The 26,957-nt window shown below is 38.6% G+C and overlaps 1 protein-coding gene across 3 annotated transcripts in view; it reads left to right on the forward strand.

Annotated features, from left to right (window-relative positions):
* RPGR (retinitis pigmentosa GTPase regulator) overlaps positions 1-26,957 on the forward strand; it is a 46,957-nt gene that overhangs the window by 3,769 nt on the left and 16,231 nt on the right. The window contains exons 3-8 of one of the 3 annotated variants that reach the window (XM_074604005.1): positions 481-699; positions 5,294-5,386; positions 10,907-10,969; positions 12,549-12,707; positions 14,213-14,362; positions 23,663-23,821. In XM_074604005.1, the coding sequence (XP_074460106.1) occupies positions 23,767-23,821 (55 nt within the window). In that variant the 5' untranslated portion in view covers positions 481-699; positions 5,294-5,386; positions 10,907-10,969; ... (1 more) ...; positions 14,213-14,362; positions 23,663-23,766. The remainder of the gene's footprint in view (positions 1-480; positions 700-5,293; positions 5,387-10,906; positions 10,970-12,548; positions 12,708-14,212; positions 14,363-23,662; positions 23,822-26,957) is intronic. The other 2 variants (XM_074603986.1, XM_074603994.1) reach the window with 2 other exon arrangements.

Raw genomic sequence — 26,957 nt, forward strand, 5'->3', positions numbered from 1 at the left:
GTTACCCTAATCAGCAACAATCCCCTAATTCCCACGTCACTGTAACAGTGGTCACTTAGATAACGTTTTTGAAGTCAACTTGCATAAGTTTGCATGCAGCACCATTTCTCTACTATCTCCCTTTTTCCCTGTTATTTTAATACATGCAGCACGTTTCAAGAGTGTGTCTGTAGCTGGCCTTTGCTGTTTTAGTGTGCAGATACATCAACAGGAAAACTTCTAGATAATGAGATCCTTATTTTCTCAAGGCTTTTGAGGAGAGGGAGCTGTAGAAGCATTAGTACAAAATTTCTTTGGCACCAAAAGGTGCTTTTGGACATTGTCAAGTAGAGGCAAAAGTGAGGGTAAAATACTAATCAACGACAAGCAAAGGTAGAGAAACTGCAAGAGTCATACAAAAAAGTGAAGGAAAACAGAAAACCTTTGTCCCTCATTTGTTCTTCACACCCGTGCATGCCTGTGTGGACCTCGCATTGTTAGATGGAGTTGGATAATACAGTAGAATTACAGCCCTTGGTGAGTGACATTGAACTGCAGTAACACCTGGAATAAAAGCTCCAGAAGTGCATGTCGATAATGAGTTTACTGAGAAGAGTACAGACCTTGTGGGAAGCCAGGAGCTTCTTGAAATCCAGCTGAACCTGACCTGGGAGAGAGAAAAGACAGACATCACTGAGCAAGGAAAAGTATCTCAAGCAGGTGTGTGTTAATGCGTGCTTCATTATATTTTCAGTCTTTATTTACAGGTCACAAAATCCCCTTCTCCTTTTTTTTTCCACCCCCTGTAAGAGGTAGTGGGAATATCAGTTTTATACTAACATGTCTCAACAATCATAAGTAAAACAATCACCCAAACTGATAGAAAACATTCCTTAAAGCTGGTTTTGTGCAGGAGAGACAGCTACATCTAGCACTGAATCTTGACTGAATGCAAATGAAGAAAATGAACAGGAACTAAAGCTAATGAATTTAGCCTTCAAACAAAACATTCAGAAATTTTCAAATACTTTTTTTCATCTAATCCAGCATCAATATTCCCATATGACTTTTAGGAAGAAAAGTGTAAAGTAAATATGAAACACCCTGTTCTTTCTAGGTTAGGAGTTAGAGTCCAAAATTGTATTGACATACTGTGGCTGTGTGTTGGAATAGAAAGGACCAGTGATAGTTACTTGCTGATTTTGAGTTGGCTTGCTGAGCTAGTTGGAGAAACATTTCCTTCTCCAGTTTTGGAGTTTGGGCTTGAAATTTTTGTTTCTTTATTCATTTGCTCTCTATCTTTAGCACAATCTTCATTAAAATGTTCAAGCAGGAATTGTTTTAAGCAGTTGTCTTCTTTAAGTTGTCTTCTTTAATTCTTTAACGCAGTAACGAGCAGTATATCTCTCAGCATCACTTGTAATATGTTTAACAATGTTTCTTGCCCCATTTATATATATTTTTTGGCCCAAGAATACTGACAGTCCACTCCCTGCATCTTCTATAACTGCAGACTTTGGAAAGCAATTTATTCATCCTGTTGGGAGCTGGTGTGATGTTATGCATATTTTTAAGAATCTCCTCCCAATACCTTGCTACTAATTTTCTTTTCTACAAAACTCTTAAAAGTTAACAGCTGTCTTATTGTTTATTTGCCTTGATTAGAGTATCCTAGGCAGCTTGCCCACATTTGATCAAAGAGACTGATCCCGTTCACAAGAGGGAAAATGGTGATGACGGAAGACACATTTTTCTGAACTCAAAGCTCTGGAGAGAATTGAAGCCCCAATGCAAGAGGGTAGAAGGAAAGAAAGAAGTATCAAGCGTGAAAGTAGGGGTGAAAAGAGGTGCATGTGGAACCACAACAAGATAGTATGCTTGTAATTTCCAGTTTTTTAAGGCATTAAACATTCAACAATTTACACCAAAGAGGCCTTGGAATCTCTCCAGGGCTTTGGACACTAGATGCCTTCTATTCCTTCTGCCTACCCGCAGGCCATCAGAACGTGACCCAGTATCTTTCACACCAACTGCAAGGGAAAAATTAGAAAGATTAGTACACGTTTGCATTGATCTTTGATATGTGTAGGAGCAAGGAATATACTGCGCTTTTTTTGTTTGTGTGATGCTAAATGTCCTAAGCGTGACTATTCTTATTGCCCAATAAAGCTTTTATTTTGAGAATATCGTGACTTGCCTCACAAAACTGATATCATTCCCATTTTCATGAGATGTGTTTGAATTGCATATTAATTTTAAATGAGCTGTTAACATATTTTATTCACAAAATAGCACAAATAAATAAATAAAAAATCATGGTGCCTGGCTTATGATACTCCATCCAAAATACTACCTTTTACGTTTTCTTTGGATATAGCTTTTCAATAGAATCTTGTAATAAATGCTCGAAGCCTGTACATTGTCTACCCATTTTATTTCCCTCCGACACTAATATAATTTAGAAAGCAAGAGAGGGAATATTTAGAACATACCTTTAAGCATAGATGATAGGAATGCTTGGCTGCCTGCTATTATCATGAAGCATGTTGAGGATTTTAGCTGTTATTTCCCAGCATCTGAATGAATGCCTTTAGTAGCGCTTCATGAACCAGGGGAGCATGTGACAGATGGGATTTCCAGGGATCACGGTTGTGATAGCAGCTACTCACTTGAGAAAGGTACTGGTTAGGAGACATTTTCTTCCTGAAGTCTCTCCCAAAAGCTCTGTTCCTAAAGATGTAAGCACCTTGGGGCCTCCCTAATACCCCTGAATTAATGTTGGTGAAACATCTGCTAGTGATAAGCCAATGCATGCATACTTTGGAGAAATAATCTGATCTTGTATCAGGAAGAAGGTGGAGACTGTTGTTGGAAGTATGTTTTCATCATCAAAACAGTCCAAGTAGTCCTTTTCTATCCCGTTGTTACCCTTCTGCTGCCCAGAGTCATAATCTTACTCTGCCGGACCTGTCTTCTGCCAGCCTTTCCAGATGGCAGATGGCCACAATCTCTGTATGCCAGCACTGACGCGGAAGCAAAAAAAACAAGAACAATCTGAGTTTGCCAAGTTTTGAAATATGATCCTTGCCTATTTCTCTGCTGTTGAATTAGTTCCTCACTTCAGTGCATCTGTGGTGATGACTGGAGGTATCTCAGGATGCAATTATGAAAATAGGAAAATACAAAATTCTGTCATGTTTCCTGGCCAGCTTAGATTGCATTATGTCTGTTCCTAAACTTGATTTGCTGAACAGCCCCAGAAATGTTGCTTCATTACAGGCATTTGTTTAGGTTCCTCTGTAGTGCCTATTAGTTTTCATTCACTGCCAGAATGACCTGCTTCCCGGTTTTCTTATTTTCTGTTACACTGCTAATTGTTGGAAGCCTGAAATTATAAAAGGCTGTCACTCAGTTGTGAAAGAATGTAAAAAAATTCCTCTCATCTTATTAAGCTCCTTGACTTACAAAGCAATGTCTGGGAATTCAAAGACTGGTATAAGAAACAGCAGATTATAGGATGAAAAGCATGACCTGTTGGAATTTTGAATGGATAAAAGAGAATGTGCTTAAATTGAATTACGGCAGCTTGGCATCATAGTCCCACAGGAGTACTACTGTCTTAAAAGGCATAAACTTGAAAGTATAAGCAAAGATACAAGGAGGCATATACCATTATAGGATGCCATTTGCTAATAAAAATTCTTCCTATTAAAGGACATTTTGCTCTCAGTGACAGACAGCTCTGCGTGCATTTTGGCATGATTGCATTATGAAAATCAGGATGGTGATATAAGTGCTATTAGTAGAGCACCATAAGTGTGGACTTGACCTCAGACTTTCTTCCCTTCCAACTTTTTGGAAAGATGTAATATTGACACATAGCCCCATGTTCCAAAAATTGTCAAATCTAACAATTAGATTGGGACTTTGGATACTAATTATTGTTAGCTGATGGTGGTTTGTTGTTTTTTTTTTTTTTTTAACTGTGTGTCTATATTTAAGTAAATAAATGGATTTTTTTTAACAGAGTAAATATTTTTGTTATGTTTTAAACATTTCAATATCATAATTCAAAGTGTCTGTAGATCACATTCATAATCTTCACTGGGAATCTACTGAAGTACAAATAGCCGTAAGATTTTGGCATTATCACGTGGAATTGCTGTTATGCCTTGTGATCATGTGATAATTGCTGATGGCTAGGGTGACAAAGTTTATTTACGTGACAGCCTTGTGATGGAGTTTAACTCACAAAGCTCTGCAGGCCTTCATCAAAAATAAACTCCTTTTAACAGCTATAAAAAGGTGGGGGGTTTTTGACAAATCAGTTTAATGTTTTGCAAAGATTTCTGTTGAAACAAGGGTTTTATCTTTAGGTATGAACTTCACAACGTTACAAAAGGTAATAGTTTAAAAAATGAAATGAAAGGGAATTAATTCATTTTAAGGTATCATCACTAGTCAGTTTTGTCTGCCTAATTTGCATGCCTGATGACAAAAGCTTCATCTGTTCGCATACCGTCCTCTTAAAAAAACTTTGATTATTTGGAATTACAATAGTTCATTGTTGTAATGGTCAAACCTGCAAGTTCAATGACATGTCATACCGGTTTCTGAAATACTTTTCTAGCATTGCTCCTGTTGAAGGTTTGTAATCTAATGTTTGCATTTAGGTTTATAAAACTCCCTGACTGCATGGTGGTTTTATGCATTTCTTCTTGATAGGGAGAGTAACAAATTAATACAATTTGTGAACACATTTGAAAATTTGTCAGAAACTATGTTCTGTAAAGTGCAAATTTGTAAATCATTTTAAGAGAAGACATTTAGCAGTAAAAGAAATAGAACCTCCCTAAAAAATAAAATAAGCTGAACGTTACAAATTTGTGTTTGCATTAATTATAAAGCTGCATTATTCATTCTCGTCTTTGGGGTGAAAGATGTGGGTGCTCAGTTAAATGTGCTGTTATTTTATAAGTAGGTCCGTATATACTGTGGTTTCTGAACGGCAGGGTCTGTCCAGGAGTACAACATATTATTTTCTGAAGAGCACTTTATCTGTGCTGTAACTAAAGGAGAGGACGTTTGTTCTGCTTTTTGTCCCTTCTTCTGGATGTGGATTTTCTACTTAAACAATGCAATTACTACTTTTGTGCTGAAAAATCACAAGGACATTAATTATTGTTTACATTTAAGTATTGATTAAACCTTACATTAAAAGGAAGTAAGAAATAGCATAGTGTGTGAATGACCATCTTGTCTTGTATGAGGTATTCAAATACTTGTATAGATTCTGACTGTGGATTTTTTTCAGGGAATGGTAAACTATACGTGTTTGGCAGTAACAACTGGGGCCAATTAGGACTAGGATCAAAGAACACTGTCAGCAAACCAACATGTGTTAAAGGTTTGTTTAATTTTTCTTTTTTTTTTGTCTTTTTGAAAGGATACCCATGTGAAAAGGTGGTTTGTAAGATGCAGTTCCAAAATAACTGATTCTGCCTTCTTTACTCGTCAAGGGTAGCATATTACTGCACAAGCTCATAAAGGTGCCTTAAAAGGATCCCTGATTGATTTTCCATCAGCTGTGGATTCTGGGTCCTTTTCTTGTCTGAAGATTACTTCAGATACATAGAATCCTGTCTTTTTTGAGGGCTCTCATTTTATGTAATATTTGGCTTTTCTGACAAACCACATCTTCATTGTGACTGCAAAGACATGAATCAGATGCCTGGTCTCTGCAGTGTTGTCTGAGTTAGAAATCAGAGTTCCAACAGCATTGTGTAACCTTTGTATTACTTTTGTCTTAGCACCTTTATAAATGAAAAAAGTCTATCAGGAACTTTCTACAAGTACTGCTACATTTTTAGCAAGTATAAGAAGTGCCTGAGAGGGCATAAATGTTAATATATTTGTATGAAGCAGTAAAATAAATGCCCATATTCTTTCATATGTTGTAAAATATGTTTTAATTGCACTGTTATCTTCTTGATCTTTCCTAGCCCGTTTTATCTTGTCAAACAAAACTAAGTCAATATTTTTTCTCTATCCCCTCCCTTATGTCAAGTCAGATCTATGCCATTAACACATTTCTTTTCACCATTAAACGCTTAGCCTCATCCTTTCTGCCAGCAGATCGATCTGTTAGCTTATTGTTAAAAACAAATTATCCTGCTTGTTCAAACTCTTTTCTTCCTGATTTAGTTTATTCTACTGTCCTTTATCTGTTCGTCTCTCTATTTCACTTCAGAGGGAGAATGCAGCTACTCTCAGATTCACATCTTCTGTCAGCCATGTGAGAGATTGATTCTTACCTTGGCTTAAATGGATTTGGTGTCAAGTTTTTTTTTTTTTCTGTCAAATTGCAATGGAGAATAAAAGATAAAGAGAAGATCACAGGAATTCAAACCAGACCTGGCATCCATTGAAAAAAGTCACAAGGAGGGTATCTTTCTTCTCTTGGCAGTAGGCAGCAGGAGGAGGTCCTGGAGCTTTTCTCACTAGCTTTCAGTCATCACTTGGCTTTGGGAATGGGATTGCAAGGACACATTGCAGTTTCTGCCTGGGGCCAAATCATAGAATCATAGAATTGCTGAGGTTGGAAGGGACCTTTAAGATCATCAAGTCCAACCTTTAACCTACCCTGACAAAAGCCACTTCTAAACCATGTCCCTAAGTGCCCCATCTACCCTTTTTTTAAACACCTCCAGGGATGGTGAATCCACCACCTCCCTGGGCAGCCTATTCCAATGTTTAATAACCCTTTCAGTGAAAAAATGTTTCCTAATACCCAATCTAAACCTCCCCTAATGTAACTTGAACCCGTTTCCTCTTGTCCTATCACTTGTCACCAGGGAGAAGAGGTCAGCCCCCATCTCTCTACAACCTCCTTTCAGGTAGTTGTAGAGGGTGATAAGGTCTCCCCTCAGCCTCTTCTTCTCCAAGCTAAACAACCCCAGCTCCCTCAGTCGTTCTTCATAAGGTTTGTCCTCCAGACCCCTCACCAGCTTTGTAGCCCTTCTCTGGACACGCTCCAACACCTCAATGTCCCTCTTGTAGCGAGGGGCCCAAAACTGAACGCAGTACTCGAGGTGGGGCCTCACCAGTGCCGAGTACAGGGGGATGATCACTTCCCTAGTCCGGCTCACCACGCTGTTCCTGATACAGGCTAGGATGCTGTTGGCCTTCTTGGCCACCTGGGCACACTGCTGGCTCATATTCCGCCGGCTGTCGACCAACACCCCCAGGTCCTTTTCTGACGGGCTGCTTTCGAGCCACTCTGCCCCAGTCCTGTAGTGCTGCATGGGGTTGTTGTGACCCAAGTGCAGGGCCTGGCACTTGGCCTTGTTGAACCTCATACCATTGGTCTCAGCCCATGGGTCCAGCCTGTCCAGATCCCTCTGCAGAGCCAACCTACCCTCAAGCAGATCAACACGCCCGCCCAGCTTAGTGTCATCTGCGAACTTACTGAGGGTGCATTCGATCCCTTCATCCAGATCATTGATAAAGATATTAAAGAGAACCGGCCCCAGCACCGAGCCCTGGGGGACACCACTTGTGACCGGGCACCAACTGGATTTAACTCCATTTACCACCACTCTCTGGGCACGGCCACCCAGCCAGTTTTTTACCCAGCGAAGAGTACACCTGTCCAGGCCATGAGCAGCCAGTTTCTCCAGGAGAATGCTGTGGGAAACAGTGTCAAAAGCTTTGCAAAAATCTAAGTAGATAACATCCACAGCTTTTCCCTCATCCACTAAGTGGGTCACCTTATCATAGAAGGATATTAGGTTTGACAGGCATGACCTGCCCTTCACAAACCCATGCTGACTGGGCCTGATCACCCTGTTCTCCTGCATGTGCCGTGTAATGGCACTGAGGAGGATCTGTTCCATGACCTTCCCAGGCACCGAGGTCAGACTGACTGGCCTGTAGTTCCCCGGATCCTCCTTCCGGCCCTTCTTGTGGATGGGTGTCACATTTGCTAACCTCCAGTCAGCTGGGACCTCCCCGGTTGTCCAGGACTGCTCATAAATGATACAAAGTGGCCTGGTGAGCACTTCTGCCAGCTCTTTCAATACCCTTGGGTGGATCCCATCCGGCCCCATAGATTGTGCACCTCCAGGTGCTGAAGCAGGTCCCTCACCATTTCCCTTTGGATTACAGGGGCTTCATTCTTCTCCCCATCCCTGTCTTCTAGCTCAGGGGTCTGGGTATTCAGGGAACAACTGGTCCTACTGCTGAAGACTGAGGCAAAGACTTCATTAAGTACCTCAGCCTTTTCCTCATCCTTGATCACTATGTTGCCGGCCCCATCTACTAGAGGACAGAGATAATCCTTAGTCCTCTTCTTATTGCTAATTTATATATAGAAACTTTTTTTGTTGTCCTTGACAACAGAAGCCAGGTTTAGTTCTAGCTGGGCTTTGGCCCTCCTGATTTTTTCCCTACGTAGCTTAACTACCTCTTTGTAGTTGTCTTGAGTGGCCTGCCCTTCCTTCCAGAGGCCATAGATCCTCTTTTTTTCCCTAAGTTGCAACACTAGCTCCCTGTTTAGCCAGGCCGGTCTTTTTCCCGGACGGCTTGTCTTCTGGCACATGGGGACAGCCTGCTCCTGCGCCTTTAAGACTTCCTTCTTGAAAATCATCCAGGCTTCCTGGGCTCCTTTGCCCTGGAGGACTGCCTCCCAGGGGACTTTGTCAACCAGGCTCCTGAAAAGCCCAAAGTCCGCCCTCCGGAAGTCCAAGGTAGCAGTTCTGCTGACCCCTCTCCTTGCTTCTCGTAGAATCGAAAACTCTTATCATTTCATGGTCACTGTTCCTGAGACAGCCTCCAACCTTCACATCCCCCACAAGACCTTCCCTGTTTACAAACAACAGATCCAGCAGGGCACCTTCCCTAGTTGGCTCTCTCACTAGCTGTGTCAGGAAGTTATCCCCGGTACATTCCAGGAACCTTCTAGACTGTTCCCTCCCTGCTGTATTGTATTCCCAGCAGATGTCCGGCAAATTGAAGTCCCCCACGAGGACAAGAGCTCGCGATCTTGAGACTTCTCCCAGCCGTTTATAGAATATTTCATCTGCCTCCTCATCCTGATTGGGCGGTCTATAACAGACTCCTACTCCGATATCCGCCTTGTTAGCCCTGCCCCTGATTCTTACCCATAAACATTCAGTCTCATTATCACCATCATTAAGTTCAAAGCATTCATAACACTCCTTAACATACAGGGCCACACCCCTGCCTCTCCTTGCTTGCCTGTCCTTCCTGAAGAGCCTATAGGCATCCATGGCAGCACTATAGCTATGTGAGTCATCCCACCACGTTTCTGTGATGGCGACTACATCATAATTATCCTGCTGCACAATGGCTTCCAGCTCCTCCTGTTTGTTGCCCATGCTACGTGCATTAGTGTATAAGCACTACAGCTGGGCTATAGGTCCTCTCTCCTTTTTACTGGCGGGAGCTGAAATTCTGCCACCCCCAGACTTATTCCTAAGGAGCCTGGTTACGCCCCCTATCTGGGGGCATAACCCTATCACAAATGGTCACATCACAACCCTATCACAAATGGTTGTGGCTGCATATTTTCTGAGAAAATATCTTCCAGGACTTGACCAGAGACTAATGAAATTTATGAAAAATTTCCAGCAATGTTGTAAATATAGCATGGCTCATCAAATACAATTGATTAGCCTAAGTGGGAGGAAGGTTAGGGAGCACAGGCTTCTGAAGAGCTGATTAGGATCATCTCTGAAGTCGGAGGCAGAGTTTTGGAATATAAAGCTGCAAATTAAGATTGTAGGAAGAAGCCAACATTGGAAGTATTATGATTCCAGCCTAGTGGTAGTGATAGGTGTCAGATAGGATAGGCAGGAACCTGAATTTGGACAATTTATGTTTGTATCTGATAGACCAGGGGCAGTTCATGCTTAAGTAGATTTATTTGATGACTTGGTAGAAGGGATTTCAACATGAATGTTATGAAGCTGATGAAAGTTGATTTGGAAGGACTGAAAAGGGTTGTGGAAGGGATGATGATTGTTGGCTTTGTCATGGACTAGTGCAGTGGAAAAGCAATTAAAGATATATTATGTAAAAATAATGCTGTTTAAGACCATTGTATAGGGCAAAGGGACATGGCTGAAATGTTGGCAATGATCAGTAATTGGAGAGAGGATGGAAAAGTCAGTGAGATTTTTTCCGTTTCTGAAATGGAGTGCAACTTGCCATGGGAGAAAAAGCACCTCTGTATTCTCTCTCTTTCTCACCTACATTCCCAGTCTTTCACAGTGATCAGACTGCAGAGAAGTACATATAAAGGGTGGGCGGTAATTGAGCTGAAATTGAGACAGGATAGTATATGGAAAAATTTTACGTGCTAGTCCAGATAGGACCATCCGTGGCGATTGAGTTTAGTGATCAATAGTGCAGAGCAAAAGTCTAGGAAAAATGGTAGCTGTGCCTAACAAAGGAAGATAGGGATGACAAGACAAAAGAATGGTATGATTTTGAAGATTAAGGATAGCGGGAAATCTGTTAAGAGGGAGTTAAGAATAGTGCTGTTAATGAAAACTGAAGACAGCTTTAAGCATGCATTTTTTCCTGCGACATGATATATTCTTTGAGGCGTATCCCATAAAAGGTAAATTCTGGGCAGTGTGGCATTGGGATGAAATAGCCATCGTCAAGTTAACCTGAGTGTCAGTTATAAGTTTTTAAGGTCTATATCTGTTTTCTTGTCTTTGGGGAATCCTGATTTAACAAGTCATGTGCTAGGTTCAAATGGGCAACGAATCTTGTAATCATTCTGTTGGTAAAAATATGAAAAAACGCAGAGCGCTCTGTAAAGCATAGAACATTTTGTTGTTGAACCAGGTATCAGCTTGTTTATAACTTTCACCCCCCCTTTGGCTCTAATTCATAGCTTTAAAACCAGAAAAAACGAAACTTGCTGTTTGTGGAAGAAACCACACTTTAGTTTACACAGGTATGTAACCTATATTATGTACATATTAAAGATAGATTGCTTCCATTTCTTTCATGCAAAATTACATTTGGAACCCCAGGAGTCTTGAGGAAGGAAAAATAAATGAAAATGGGACAGTTAAAACTTGGGAGTTTGACATCCAGTTCTTTGAATTCTTGATTTATTCTGAGTCGATGCGTTTATAACATAATGTTATATAGGAGTTTGCTAGCAATACACAGATGAAAAACTTTCCTGCTGGCATTTGAGGTGTGGTTAACAATTATCAACATTTCATTTAAGCCTTGTAAAAGTATATTAGTATGTTTTATATATCTGTACTCAAATTTACCTTTGACAAGTAATTTATCTCTGTTAGTGTGAAGTTACATATTTGAGTAGATATAGAACTGAATGTTTTCAAGTCTTCAAATTTTGTTGCATTTTGGTTAGACAAGGTAGTCTGCTATTTCAATGACAAGTTGCTTTATTAAGTTATAAATAAATAAACTGTAAATATAAACTAAAATTTTTAGAGAGACAGTATACAGAGAATTGATGCAAATTCTTGTCATGCTTCTGAAATTTATGTAATGAAATAGCCATCTGTGGTTGCAATCCTTTAGCTTGTGGTAATATTATAAAGAGGATTGTTTGATTATGAGGAGGTTTATATATGTGGAGACCCTGAGCACTGTAAATAAGACTATTAGAATAAAGCAGAACATTTTAATAACAGTTGAGTATGCAAGACTGCACAGGGTAAATATTAGTCACTTTTAGTGTACACACTGGCTAGATAATTTGTGGCCATTTATATAGCAAGGAGCATTTATAAATTGTATGTCAGTTGCTTATCACATTTGTGTCCGGATTTGTGTTATTAATGGGCCTTATCTTTTTCATCATAGATGAGCATTTTAGATGTGAAACATACTAAAATTAAAAATATAAATCTTAAAGTTCTCTTAAGTTGAAGGTATCAGTCGTCAGTTTTAACTTCATCTTTGAGATTCTTAAACAAAATAAAGACCTAATTAATTAAATTGAAAGTGATTTAAATATTAAAATGAGTAAAATATTTCTAATAAAAAACTAAGCAAAAGTATATTTCATTCGCAGTACTCAAAACTATCAAGTTATGCATCTCTTTAATTTATGTACTAATACAACTTCAGTTTTCTTGCCTATGACATCATTCACCATTTTCCTCTTGCTTTATCTTAAAATATATATTATTTGGGGAAGGAGCTTCTTCTGGCTGCCAGGGCTAGTAGTAGTCATTTTCTCAGAACTCTTGCAGAACTTCAAATTATATTTACTTTTTAGATCAGTCTCCAGAATGGTGGGAAATGCAGTCAGTCTAAGTACATGTGAGGCCTTTAGAAAGTTCTGATCCAAGCATGTGCAGGAAAGCCTCCTTGCTGGCTACACCAGAAACTGCTAATGTCAACTCGAGGATATTTCAGGGCAGTAGACCCCAACTTTTCTGTAATACTTTTCCATTAAAAATTAAATGACTTGCTCTGTTTTCTCTGACTTTTTACCATTGATGAGAATGTCTTTATTCTCTGTATTACTTGTGCTTTTCTGTATGCAGAAAAAGGAAATGTGTATGCTGCTGGAGGTAACAGTGAAGGTCAGTTGGGTTTAGGTGACACAGAGGAAAGGACGACATTTCATTTAATTAGTTTTTTTACCAACCAGCACAAGATCAAACAGCTAGCAGCTGGATCATACACCTCAGCAGCAGTAACTGGTAAGAGCAACTGCTAATAAAACCTATTTATGTGCGTCCAGCCTGGTGTTCCAGGGAAACATTTATTCCGGCATTCTGTCTGCGTGTGTGCGTGTATTTTCTGTGCTTCCCTATCTTCTTTCCTTAGTAACCACAGTCATTTTTTGATAGCCAATTTCCTACTTCCACACAATCTGGTAAGGGGTGGCAGTCTCGGTAACTTCCTACAATTTTTGTGAAAGTAGACCTTTTCCGTGAGCAATGGCCAGCAGTGGGATCTCAACCTGTACTAGTTGAGTAGGAATCCTTGCAAAGCAGAGGCAGTATGAATACCCTCAAAATGGGAAAGAGCTTCAGTTCATTTCCAAGGAAGCCAGCTACAAAACATGAATCTTACGAAAACTAAGTTTCTCTAATTCCACTTCTTACTGCAACTATTTTGGTCTACCTGTACAGGCTACACAGCTGGGTGATTGCTAATTCTGAGAGAGGCCTAACCTATGACCTGCTTCTCCGATGGCAAATTACAGAATTCTGACATGTTGAAGTCCACACACTTATAATACTTTCAGCCACTGAATGGGTGGTCCTTTATTGCCCTATGGTGTAATTTCTCAAGTTTTGCTATAAAGCAGCTGTTTCTGTACATGTTTAGGATACGTTATTGAGGCTGTCATTTCAGGATGTGACAGAGAGCAAAAGAGTGGGTGAGAGAGATGCTGTCCTGCTTGTCTGGTTTGTATTTTTTTGTGACAATTGCTAACATTCTCCTGAGATTCGTAAGTCAACTTTGATTTTAGTTCCCAACAGCATCTCAGTAGCACTGTAGATGGTACATATTTTTATTCACAACTTACTTACCACCAATAAGAAATATGCAGAGAGAAGACCTCATGTCTTCTAGAAAAGTCGAGTGATTTTTCATGTTGTTTGCTACATTTTTCATTTTTTACTGCTGCCATTGGTCTTTGTGTCAACAGAAGCTGGTCTTAATAAACCTGGAACAGCTATTGCGATAGTCTAAGGAAAATAAAATGAAACTGGGCAATATAATCAGCTGGGAAGAGAACTGAAAAATAAGGCAAGAATAAGTGAGATGTATAGCAAAGTCAGAACAGAGAATAAGTTCGGAAGAATGAGAAAGTGGTGACTTGCTACCAGAAATGAGAAGATGCCTTAAATTCGCTGGAATATTTTCATACTGACCTCTGGCAACTGCGTTGCCTTATACGCTCAATCTTACTCTTCTTGAAGGAATGTTTTTACGTAGTACTTTACCTGTTGCTATTTATGGTCTAACATCAGTAGATGACTAAGTGTTCTGTGTCACTTTTGAAAAGCTTAAGGATACCCTCTTACTTCAGACTCTTTTGTTGCAATGGGATAAATACCATTTTATGACATCCCCGAGATCATGACATTTAGTGGTGTCATACACAGAGTTTATGAAATGGTCTTAAATGGATAGTTGAACATTTTATTAGTTTTGGTTTTAAATCTGTTGACTATCTGTGTCTTCATTTCAGAGGATGGGCAGCTTTTTGTGTGGGGTGACAATTCAGAAGGTCAGATTGGCTTGGCTGATAAAGCCTGTGTCAGTGTCCCTTGTCAAGTGGATGTTGGAAAACCTGTTTCCTCTGTATCCTGTGGATATTATCACTCTGCCTTGATAACAGGTAAGAGAATGGGAATAGCGGTTAGTGGATACAAGTAGGTGGCTCTGAAATCATCATCTGTGTAAAGGTAGCAAATGAGGCATTCATTACTTTTGAAACTAGATGTGCCATAGTTGTTAAAAGCTGCCATGTGGCAGACAATCATCTGTGTAGTTTTGTGTCACGTTGGGAGATTTTACCAGCGACAGGTTCTCTGAAATGTGGTCCTAATTGATTTATTTGGGAAATTTGCATGTAATCTACTATGTAATTGTATGTTATTGTTGAATTACCAATACTGTGAGAAAAATCCGCAGTTAATTTTCTGCATTTGCACATTGTTGTGCAAAAGTATATTAGAAAGAACGACTATCTTGCCACACTTTATTTTCATGAAGGTTATGACAAATGTTGTGGATTGATGTTATGGTTTCAATAATCCAACTTTTCTTGAGATTATTGATTTTTTATGGTGATCAAATAATCATCTTCATCTTCTCTAGAAATATAAATATTGAATAGACTTACTATGTTTTGAGGAAAAATTGATCTCATTTGCTAGCAGTGCAAGATTGTTGTCAAAGTTTGATGTTATGTCTTAAATTCTAAGTTATGATGTCAATATAATAGGCAGTACATGATATGAGAAGTATGCGTTACAGGAGTCGGTGTCTGATCTCCAAACCAACCTACCTTTCTGTTGCTTTCCACCTCTCTCTTCCCACCTGTCTGTTGGTTTCCAAAGTGATGATGCCACTCTTTTTTTAATACTGCCAACATGGGTGAATTTGTCAGTCGGTACTGATGATATTATATATGAGCAGCCATGAACTCCTCTCAGCCATATAGATTTACTCTATTAAGCTTTACAGTTTAGGCCCCTCAGTGTAATTAAAGATTTCAAAGGATCAACAGTTTTGATTGTAAAGCTTTTGCTGGATACCCAGGAACTATTCCATCAGATATTCTTCTCAGGTTACTTGATAAATGTTACTTTTCCACGTACGATATCCATATAGCTCTCTGAGAATATGCTATTAACAGAATGAGAGCTTCCTATGCTAGACAAATACTAATTAGGTGTTACACTCGTAGTGTGCAACTTCTATTATAGATGCTTTATTACAGTAAATGAATGAAGTGCCTATGACTGATGAGGAGCTCAACACCTGTTAGGAAATCTACAGCTTCCTGAACTCGAAATAAATAGGGGGGGAAAAAAAAGAGCCTTACTTCAAGGGTATAGTAAGAAGGTGTGTATTTCTGCCTTAAAGACAAGAGCAGAAGCTCTGAAAGACTGCAGTGGGATGTAAGAAAAGCTCTCATTAGAAGAAGGGTTGAGGACAAGCATCTCAGAGCAAGGAGAGAACAGTGTGTGCCAAGTGCTCTAAGGAAGCGGAAGCTTTTAATGGAGGAGTTTGAGAAAAAAGATTAGGGTAGCAGCTGGGTAGAAGAAACGGAGCCTCTTAAAATATTGGTAGGAAGATGAACTGGTTATCACCTGTGAAAATAAGGAGTTGTTGAACCTGTTACTGTTTAAGCAGGCCTTGGTGTGAGATGGAAAATCTTAATTTTCAGCCTTAGTATCTGCAAATCCTGCACAAACTGGGCTTCAATTTATCTTCCTGAAACTATGGACATGTGGATGGCCTCTTTTGTGGTGAAAAGAGAAATATTTTTTTATTATTTTCCTTTGGGCCCTTGTTGATAATTTTATTTGACTGATACTTTAACTATCATAGACATTTAGCGTTGGACATCCGGGTTCTTTTTTACTGAATTGATCTTCTCTTGCACTGGTGTCAGTCTATATCCAGCCAGTGTTTAAAAACAAAGTTTACGCATGTACTCTGAGTGTACCATAGTCATACATTGTTTTAGCTATGAAGTTAGCCATTAAATTATGAATTTGGAAGTTCTGCAAGCTGAGTTTGTTTGAGTACAAATGTAGTTACCTTATTTTTCTCACAGCCTAGTGAGGAAGGAAGTCAAGGTACTGTGCTGTTAAAAGATTTTGCTTAAAAAAGTGTGGTTCTTTTAGTATTATGTGGATTCTTTTTTCACTTATGGAAAACACTTGCCTGTAAGGCTTGTTGGACTGCCTCAGAACGGTGGTTCACATTCTCAGTATTCTGCCTCTGAGTGCTGGTAGAACAGCAAAATAGATAATTATGGAGTATTTGGAATATTCATATTATGGGGATAGGTGTTTTTTTTCCCCCCCAGATTGCCATTTGGTCGTTGAATTATGCCTTGCAGTATGTTTAAATGTTTGCCTAGCACAGGGAGTTTTCTGTTTATTTTTATTGTATGGTTTTGTCTTGTGTACTAGAAATTAGAATCATTAGTGTTATTTTTAATATATACTTTTGGAGGAAATACCTGGAAAAGAAAGTGGGTCTGTATTTCCAGAAATGAAATTTGAACTATTCAGGTGAGTGTATAATCTGTATTAATTCCCTCAACATCAAAAAAGTATGCCAGAGGAACTTTTTTTAGATTGTGTTACTATGGAAGAAATGAGAGAAACACTGTGTATGCAAAGCTTTCAACACTTGTAACTTACCTATACTGTACTTACATAACTATAGACTTACATAACTATACTCTAAAATTACTATGTTTTGACCTTTTAAACATGACTTGTACATAAAAACCATCAAATTATATACTGTCTTTAATAGTAAAGCGTAGTTGCAGAATGTAGGACTTGATGCATGTTGCTGGGTGAACTGATGAGCATGGCACCATATGGTTCCCTTTCTTAATATATTTACGTTTGACATAAGCTGTATACTGGGTAGGCAAACTCTTAGGAACACAGGCCGATCTGGGTTAAAACTAAAATGTGGTTAATGAGGATGCTAGAATACAGAGTGTGGTCACAGAGTGCCCTCTCCAGGGCAGGATGTTCATTAATAAGCCACTATTGAGGAAAAAAGTGGTGAAAAGTGAATCCCAGCTTTTTTTCTTTTTTAAACTAAAGTTGTTATTTCTTTGAAACAGCTTGTCTTATAAAAGAGTTTTTAGTGGGCATTTGTCTTTAAGGTGTTTAACTACTATGAAATGAAAAGTAGAGTGGAATCCTGATGCAAACCTTTGGTAGATAAAAGCATATTTTATGGAAATTGTATGGCATTCAGTCATCTGAATTTGTACTTCAGTTCTACAAAGTTTCTCAAATCTAGTAGTTCCAAAAAGATGATTTATTACCTTTCTCACTTTTGCTTTTTAGAATGCCTTCTTTGCAGATGATAATTCAACTATTAAACATGTCAGAGTCATCTGTATTCTAACATGTCCATGAGGGCCTCACTAATGCCTAAAGTACTTGTAGAATAGAACAACAGAATTTATCCTGAATTATTTTTAATAAAAAACACTTCTGAAATTTAGACTAGGCACAACCACAGGCAATGGCTAGCTCATTTCCATATGCAAATTAGGAGGCTGGTCTGGTTACTCACTTCATGTTGGAAAGATGATTATTTGCTCCATTTTCCTCTCAATTTGCATTCTTCAAAGAGTTCCACTGAAAAGAAGTTTTTAGTTTATAGCTTCCAGCCCTCTTGAGGTCTTTAGGACTTTTTCCGAGTACCCATTTCCTTTCCTTTCTTTTTGCAGACTTGGGATGCTAGGTCTCCATATTAGAGGTATGTCTCAAACAAAGCAACAAAGAAAGAGCAACGATGTTGAGTTGTTATACAGATCTTTGCTTGATTAGTCTTTGACCACACTCACTCAAGAGGGCAACAATTTTTCAGAAAGTATTAATCTTGGCAAGCATTTATAGCTCATTTGTTCACCCAAGGAGATGAAGAACAGGAAAAGCCAATTTATCTAACCAGTACTCTGGTGTCTACAGCAGAGTTACATTCATGGAGCCAGAAAGGAATTGAATATATTAGACCTCTTCTGATGTTCCCCCTGCCTGAACTGTTACTGTAAACAAGGTCAAGATAGCTTCTCACAGATGTCTTTTCATAGAGAGCTTTGTGGGTTGCTTGCATTCCTTTTTTTAATGTATTTTGTCATTTTTAAGGACCAGTTTTAAAGATCAGCCATTCCACAGACACTTCCATGCTCAGAATTTCAGCGTTAGAGGTGGTTTCAATCAATTTGGTCTTGAATAAACACTTTTTTTTTTTTTTTTTCACTTTTCATTTATTTCAAGGATCACAGAGTGATCCGGTTCTTTTGTCTTCTGCCCTTATTTGCCACCAGCCAGATCTCTTATCTTTGCTCATCTGCAGTACGTGCGTTTGCCTTTGAGTTCTCTTGCCATTTCCTTGACATGCTCCTGTGACCTAAAGTTTAGTGATACAGAAAATGTGCCACACTGGGGGACGTTCAACATGTGAGAATAGGACTCTCATGAGAGGAGGAAATGAAATAACCAGGTTCCATTGTGAACAGGGTGTCCTTAAAATGCAGATGTACTGCACACATACTGTACTCAAAATTTATGTGGGTTTGACTGGATTCTTTTTATGCTTGATAGCTATTCTTCCTAGTTTTTAGACTACTATTTGCCTTAAAGGGATGTCTAATGTATTCAAAAATTGCTTTAATAAATGGGTTTATCTTTGTTAGCTGGATTATTAAGTTGAAAAAATGTAATAAACTTGATTAGTTTGGGAAGTCAGTGGAAGCTTGGCCATTTGAGTCTCTAATTCTATTAATTAGATTGTGATTGGATTAATATTTGCAGTGCAGTAGTGTTTTAAAAGAAATGCTGGTCTCTTCAAAGAGAACCGCGTTAGTAGTTAGCTCCCAAGTGCTTTTGGGGGTTTATCAGCTTGTTTCTAGAAATATGTGGCAAATCCAAGAGTATTAAAACAATGCTTACCTTCCAAAAACTAGAGGGTTCATTTTGTGGTTGGGTTTTTTTTGTTTCTTTTCACTTAGAATCCCTAATAAAATAGGGATTGTCAATGGAATGTTTTGGTTATAGAAAGCCTTACATTGCAGTTTATTTTTTGTTGTTAATTGAGCTACTGTTTTAGGATAGAAAACTGATGCTGCTGCAAATAATTGCAAAGTATCAGCCTGTTCAGAGTATAAGGACGTAGGCATAAGGATAAAGATCAGAATTAAAACAGAAGATCAAACTGAACTAGAAGCCTAAACACAGTCCATAGTTTAGAAATGAAATGAAAGATACTTTTCTGCAGCTGTGATCATTTACTGTTTCTTAAAAAACAGGCAGATTGAAATGACTGCAGAACACCTCTTAGAAAAGAAGTGTAGAAGAATACAGCAAAGGTATTTCTGCACAAATACATGCAGGTAAATGAAGTATTATAATATTATTGGTGTAGTTTGTGTGTGCAGGAAAGAAAGTGTCCAAATGATAGAGAAAATAAGGACAGCTGGGAGGACGGGGTTACACCTCTGATGATGATAGTTGGAAAGTATGGCTGCTATCCTCTTTCATTGTCTTGCTGAGAAGGGTGTAGCTCTGTGAATAGATTGTGGGTGGCTACTCTTAATAGCCTGAGCCCTGTGAAACCCTGCAGGAGGCTTGACATTCAGTAAGATTGTCAGTCCCTGATTGTCTCTCTGTGCAGTTAGAGCATTCACTGAAGACAGTAACTCCAGTTGCTAGCCTTAGTGGCACAGGAGCGTGGTACTTGAAGAATCTGTGCTGTTGTGAGAGGCAGAATTGATCTTGGAAAATATAGAAACAATATAAAATTGTCTGGGGTTTCTTTGACTAAGGCAGAGGCTTGTGAACTTTACGAATAAATATTGTGCCGTAACAGTTAGGTTCTAAATCTTTGGTGGAAGTGCTGGGTTGCAGCTTTATGTTGAGGCTTAGGACCCATTTTCCATTTAAAGCAGGAATTCAGCTTTTATGAAAAAAAGTCCTTTCTGCGGTTTTTGCACTTTGAGCATGTTATACATTTTCTTCAGAATTGTCAAGTTAATTGATAAATTTATGCATTTAAATAATTTTGAAGCTGATTTATCTGAAAAAATGCATAGTATCTTTTTTTTGGTCCTGAGTGAACTTTACCATAAGAGACATGCTTAGAATCATAGAACCATAGAATGGTTCTGGTTGGAAGGGACCTTAAAGATCATCTAGTTCCAACCCCCCTGCAGTACGCAGGGACATCTTCAACTAGAACGGGTTGCTCAGAGCCTCATCAAGCCTGGCCTTGAATGTCTCCGGGGATGGGGCTTCCACCACCTCTCTGGGCAACCTGTTCTGGTGTTTCACCACCCTCATTGGAAAGAACTTCATCCTAATGTCTAATCTAAACCTAACCTGCTCTAGTTTAACACCATTGCCCCTCATCCTGTTGCTACATGCCCTTGCAAACAGCCCCACCCCATCCTTCCTGTAGGCCCCCTTCAGGTACTGGAAGGCTGCTATAAGGTCTCCCTGGAGCCTTCTCTTCTCCAGGTTGAACAACCCCAACTCCCTCAGCCTGTCTTCATAGGAGAGGTGCTCCAGCCCTTGGATCATCTTCATGGCCCTCCTCTGGACCCACTCCAACAGGTCCATGTCCTTCCTGTGCTGAGGGTCCAAGAGCTGGATGCAGTGTTCCAAGTGAGATCTCACCAGAGTGGAGTAGAGGGGCAGAATCACCTCCCTCGACCTGCTGGCCACGCTGCTTTTGATGCAGCCCTGGATGTGGTTGGTCTTCGGGGCTGTGAGCGCACGTTGCTGGCTCATGTTGAGCTTCTCATCAACCAACACCCCCAAGTCCTTCTCCTTCAGATTCTCCGTATAGTTAAAATTAATTGAAAACCTATCTTCAGGCTTCCCTTGAAGAAAATAGATAATAATTTAGACCCTTTTTTTTTGCTTATTGCGAACTGTCGATACCAAAGGTAACATACATCACAGATGAGCATGACTGCTCCAGCATCACTTCCTCTGAGAGGATGGGAGGAGAAGCAGTGCTTTATTAAAAGACATAGTAGTTCAAGGGTTTTCAGAATGAATCGAAGCCCTTCTGATGGAGGATCCTGACAACAGCGGTCTGTGCTGCTCTGTTCTGTGCACCCACTGCTGTAGTCACCCTTTAGCACAAAGTAATCCAGAGCCAAGTGCCACAAAGAAAAAAAACCAGATATTGCTCGCAAAAGAGTTTTCCAGGAAAAACGTTTTGAATCTAGTTTATCTATTGGATTTATCAGATGTCTTAAATGAAAATGTATTAATAATTAGTTGTCCCATAGTTACACAAAATGAAGATGCAGTTTTGCAACCTGAAATTCTCGCTGAGTTTTTATTCATGCAAAAGGAAATTTTAAACAAGTGTATTGCCAGGCTGAAGTTCAGGAAGATTCAATAAAAATAATACATTTCTTACTGACACCAGTTTTGACTTTCAAAAAATTTAAAAATTCAAAAAGATAAAATTCCTTTCCTGTCTTGGCTTGGTTTGCCGAATTTTTAATAAATTTTAATAAATTTCAATTTTGAATCTTATCCTTACATTTTTATTAACTTGGTTTTAGTAATTTGACTAATCTCATTTGCTTTTTAGAATGCATATGCAGCTTCATTTTTTTCTGTTTTACTTTTTTATTCATAGGTTTACTTTTAGCTCTTCCATATTTCCTGTTTCTGTGTAGGCTTATTTTTTTGGTTGTTGCCATTGTCTTTAATTTCCCAAATTTTAAGTTGTGGCTGACAAAGTGCAAGGAAAAAGCAACAAATGTAGCAGCTATGCAAATTGGGGGATATTTGCAATAGTAATAAGCTTTTTTCGTTATGCTCGGCCTGTGTTCAGGGGAGAGAGGAATGGGCTTCTGAAATGGTGAATCCTGAGCGCTTAAATAAAGCTTCTGCTTTAAAACTGTCTTTGAGCTCCTCTGTTTTCATTGTCTGTGGGGAAAGACCAGCATTTCTAAGGTTAGCCTAGTTTTCATGTTGGCAAGGAATTCATCGCTTTTAACTAAGAATCTCTCAGATACTTGTGCATCGTGCAATAGCAGTGCCTCTAAATGCTACGCAAGTACATTTGTGAACGCTTAATGTAGCCCTCTGAAAATACTAGATGTATCCCTCTGAAAGTAAAAGTACATTTTGTACTGAAATACAAATCTGTGTGTTTCCAAAAATGTAGATGGGTGCTTCTGATGCCTGAGCTTTAATAACGGAGTGTATGTCTGGGGTTTGTTATTATCTTGATTTCTTGATTATGTAACTGTAGCTCTCCCTTCGAATTTCCTTTAGCAGACAGCTCCTACGCTGGTTTAGACGTTTCTTTGTCTTGGACTAGCTCCATGTTAGAGTTTTGTGTATCCTTGTGCTTTGTTATATCCAACTGGGATTAAAAGTCAAACTTTTTCTTACATAATAGTGTATGATGATTTTTTTGGCAAGTAATTTCAAATTCAGATTGTGGGCCACAATTTGGTATGAGGATAGTACTCCACAGATAATCTTTTCAGGAGTGGAGGACACTCAGCTATTAACTTGAAGCTTTCCTGGCAGTAAAGATGGTTTCTACCTAAACCTCACTCTGCCCTGATAAAACAGCTGGTTGGAATAGCTGCACAGAAAATCAGAAATCATTTTTAACTATGATAGATGTATATATGGAATGCTGTCTGTAATACAGATGTACAGCAATGAAAAAGCAAAGGGAGTGATTGGAAAAGAGAAAACAATGGAAACTTGAAGGTAAAATGAATTACCCAAATTTAGGATTGAACAGTTTTTGAACTGGATTCTTAAAAAGTCTGGGTGAATGAGAAAGGTCTTCTCATATGATTATCTAGCAGATCAGAAAGAAGTTAGAGAAGAGATCTGTAAAGACCTCTCAATATTTTTTTGAACTTCATTCTGGTGGAGTTATTGCTATGGAATCACTGCTGTATTCCTGTTGTTGGATATACAGGTCTCTTCTTGCTCTCTACACCAAACAGTTTCATATCATTTACTCTGCTTTTTGCCTTTTTTTCTCTCTATCTTACAAGAAAAAAGTGTGGATTTTCCATCAAAATTCCATGCAAAACCATTTTCTGTTTTAATTGATATTCTTAATAGCAACTTCAGTTGACATAAATGCTGATTACAGAGGGAATTAACCTCTCAGAAGGATATATGTGGTTTTGTTTTTCCTTTGTCTAGATTCCTTGCAAGCTAAATGTTGTGGTTCTCATCATGGAGAGGGGCTAAAATTTAGCTCCTTCTTTTTCCATCGAAGCAGATTGCTTTGCACAGCTCTCTGGACATTATATTCAATTATTCCATGATGTTCATACACTTTTCTATCTTACTGATTTGTGTCTGCAGTCTTGACAACCCATCCTTACTTCATGCTGGAAGTCCCACTCTGTTCTGTATTTACACAGGAGATGGTGAGCTCTATACTTTTGGAGAACCTGAGAATGGGAAACTGGGATTATTGCCTGAACAGCTGAAAAACAATAGAGTCCCACAGCCTGTACTGGGAATTATGGAAAAGGTGAATAAGGTTGCTTGTGGTGGAGAACACACAGTGGTGCTAACAGGTATGCAATTTAACTGGCTTTTTAAAAAATAAACTCAATTTACTTCAAAGAATTTACATCCCACTAAAGTGTAAGCTGCTGTAGTGATCCTAACTGGAAGACCACTGTACATCAAGGAGGTAGAAATCCATGTAACAGTTAACCCAAGTGCAGGCGTGTGCTGTGCTGTGCTGCGCGTGTAGTTTGACGTTCAGGCCTGTGCTGAGCATATCCCTTTGCTGGAGGATAAACTTTTCCAGCTGGTTGTAACAGAGGAGCTAACAGGCAGCTCCTGTGTGGTACCAGTGGTTACACCACCTGCCCGTCCTTGCCTTTATCTAAACCTTCAGCAGCAAGTTCCCATGTGAATGTCCTTTTTATTTGACAGTATAAGCAATGGATAGGGTTGTTTTGTTTGTGAGAAAATCCTGTAAGAGCTCAAATGACCAAAATGGGGTAACCTTCCACACATGGGATCTGTGTAGCATGCTGTGTCTGGATGTAGGCCGGTTCGATTCCACACAGCTCAGGATTTCCAGCATCTGAAGAGCTGTTAAGATTGTTGACACTATCTTCTTTTTCTTTATAGTGTTAGCTCAAATAAATAGCATTTTAAGAGATACTGTACAGAGTCTGAGTGCCCTTTGTACTGGGATTGTAACAAGGCAATGCAACACAGATGGTCGGTGTTTCTGTCCTCTGAGGAGCTTGAAAGCGGTACTGAGGGGTGTGTGTGTGGAATTTTAGAGGAAAGCTTCCATTCTGTAGTAAACTTAAATGACCTTGAATATTTAGGAAGGTGTTTAGGAAGTCACTTTTCAAGTAGCTCTTTGTTAATAGTGATGGAGATGCACAATCTACTGGATGCCTAAATGGATTAACTATCTCTTTTGTGACGTAGAGTTTGCCTGTGACTTTAAGCAGAATCTTTAACATGCGTATAAAACTAGTACGAATATAGACATTCAACATATTGTACAAGTTATAAAAATCAGTAAATACAACTGTTATATACTAGTTCACAGGTTTGTATGTGTAGTACTTGGAAGACAAAATATGGTGTATATTACTGTACTATTAAATAGTTGTGGCCCAATGATAAATTAGCTTTCAAAGAGATATGCAAAGCATTGATAGCTATTTATTTCCACAAGTTCTATCCTGAACTATAGTACTGTCAAAGAAGGAAGGGGGAGTTTGACTTTGCCCACAGATGATTTAAAAAATACCAGCTTTGACTTGTAATGAAATCCACAGATGTATAATATGCCTGTAATTAATCTCCTACCCAAATGCAAAAACTATAAAAACAAGTAAAAGGTATAAATATGTATAAATATTGGTCCTTAAATCTGTATTTTGAAAATGCTAAAGCCATCTCTTGTCAATCTAGTGGAGTGCCTTCAAGGTTATGTAATCAAAATATCTAAAATATAAATTGAAAATCTAACTGAAATTATATGTAATATGATGCGGTATTGTACTGCAAGCCACTGGAGAGGGTAAAGGTGGAAGTGATGTGCTGGGAACGGTTATGGGTAATGATGAGTCAAGCTGCAAGATTCTCAATAGGTTAAAACTCCTTTGGGAAAACTAAGAAGAGGAAATAACAGTAGCCAGTCCAGGAAATAATGCAAACATTTGTCTACATTTCAATGCCTTTGTCTCTTTTCTTCCACCAGAGTCTTACCCTGGCAGTATTCTATGTCATAAAATAAATTTCTTTAGATGAAATCAGATTATCATTATTAGGAAAAAAATTACCATAAATTTTGGGGCAGCAAATGTATAAATTGTAGCATTATTTTGTGGGTTATGAAGTGAAGTTCTGCAGAACAAATTTGATTATCATTATTGATTGTTTTTTTAACTATAAATCTGAAGCCAACCAATAGATACTTTGTTTTAATAGTATTTCATGCGATAAAATTTCATTATAACAAATTACCGTTAGAGAGATTTAGTAGGAAGACATAGACCTGGATGACATCAGCATTATAGTGAAATCTGTACAAGAGCTAGAACAAAGAGGCAAAATATAATGCCAAAACCCAAATATAGTGGAGAAAACACCATAGTAAGTTGGTGTCTTAGTATGTAAGATTTACTTGCCTGTGGAAATAGATTTTGTAGTAGAAGGCAAATGAGAAATTCAGTGCTGACTTAGCTGGCAGTCAATGGTCAAAGTGCTGAGTGCCAGAAGATTCAGTTGGGTCAAGAGAAGAAGAAAACAATATCCTCCAACAAAATACATTTTCCTAAGGAGTAATAGTTGTTGTGATGAGTGAAAGGTCAGATAGATGTTTATTAATGTAATTCAACTGTTATTAAATAGGCTACAGGTATGAACTTCTGCGTAAGACACTTTGAACAAAAGAGTAGAGGATAATGGCAATACTGTCTCAAGTGAAAGATACTTCATCAGGAGTGTTGACATACACAAATTTTTCTGTTTCAAAAGAAGATCTGGCAAAAATGCTTGGGGAAAAAATTGGGAAAAGAGATAGATTTGTATACTAATCATTTAAGAAGTGAGTGTAGCATACATGCATTATAGGGTTTGCACCAGAAACTTAACTTGAAATCAGTACTGACGCGTACATTGCATCTTGAGATGAAGTGGCGTGACCACAAATTGAGAACTCTGATGAGAGATGTATCTTTAATGAGGAGCAGAAACATTCATACCTCTTTTAAGCTCATTTTCCTAAAGTAAGAACATAGTACAAATTGGAAGAAATTCTGAATTTCATGTAGTCTTCTGTGAAAATATGTGCTGTTTGGCTTTAGTAACACAATATATACTGATGCAGTTTCCATCTTTTCAGGGTCTTTCCAGTTTTTCAGGGTGTGTCATTTCAGTCTTAAAAAATAATGAGTGAGTGTCTGAGTTTTGTATATTCCCATGTTTCATCTATCTCATTTAATATAGGAATAGAATAGGAAAAATGTCATATGGAGAAACTGTTGCACATCTTGGCTCGTTTCTCGTCATCAGTTCTACTTAGGGTTTATCAAATTAGAAGAAAGCATAATCCAGTTATCTTACTGAGTACGAGGCAAGTTTCTTCCTGACTCTCATACATAATTAGTCTATTCCAAAGCACTTCATTTGATTTCATTTTTATGACTGTCTTATCTATTCTATTGGCAATTT

This window comes from Larus michahellis, chromosome 1, assembly GCF_964199755.1.
Source record: "Larus michahellis chromosome 1, bLarMic1.1, whole genome shotgun sequence".
Classification (NCBI taxonomy): domain Eukaryota; kingdom Metazoa; phylum Chordata; class Aves; order Charadriiformes; family Laridae; genus Larus; species Larus michahellis.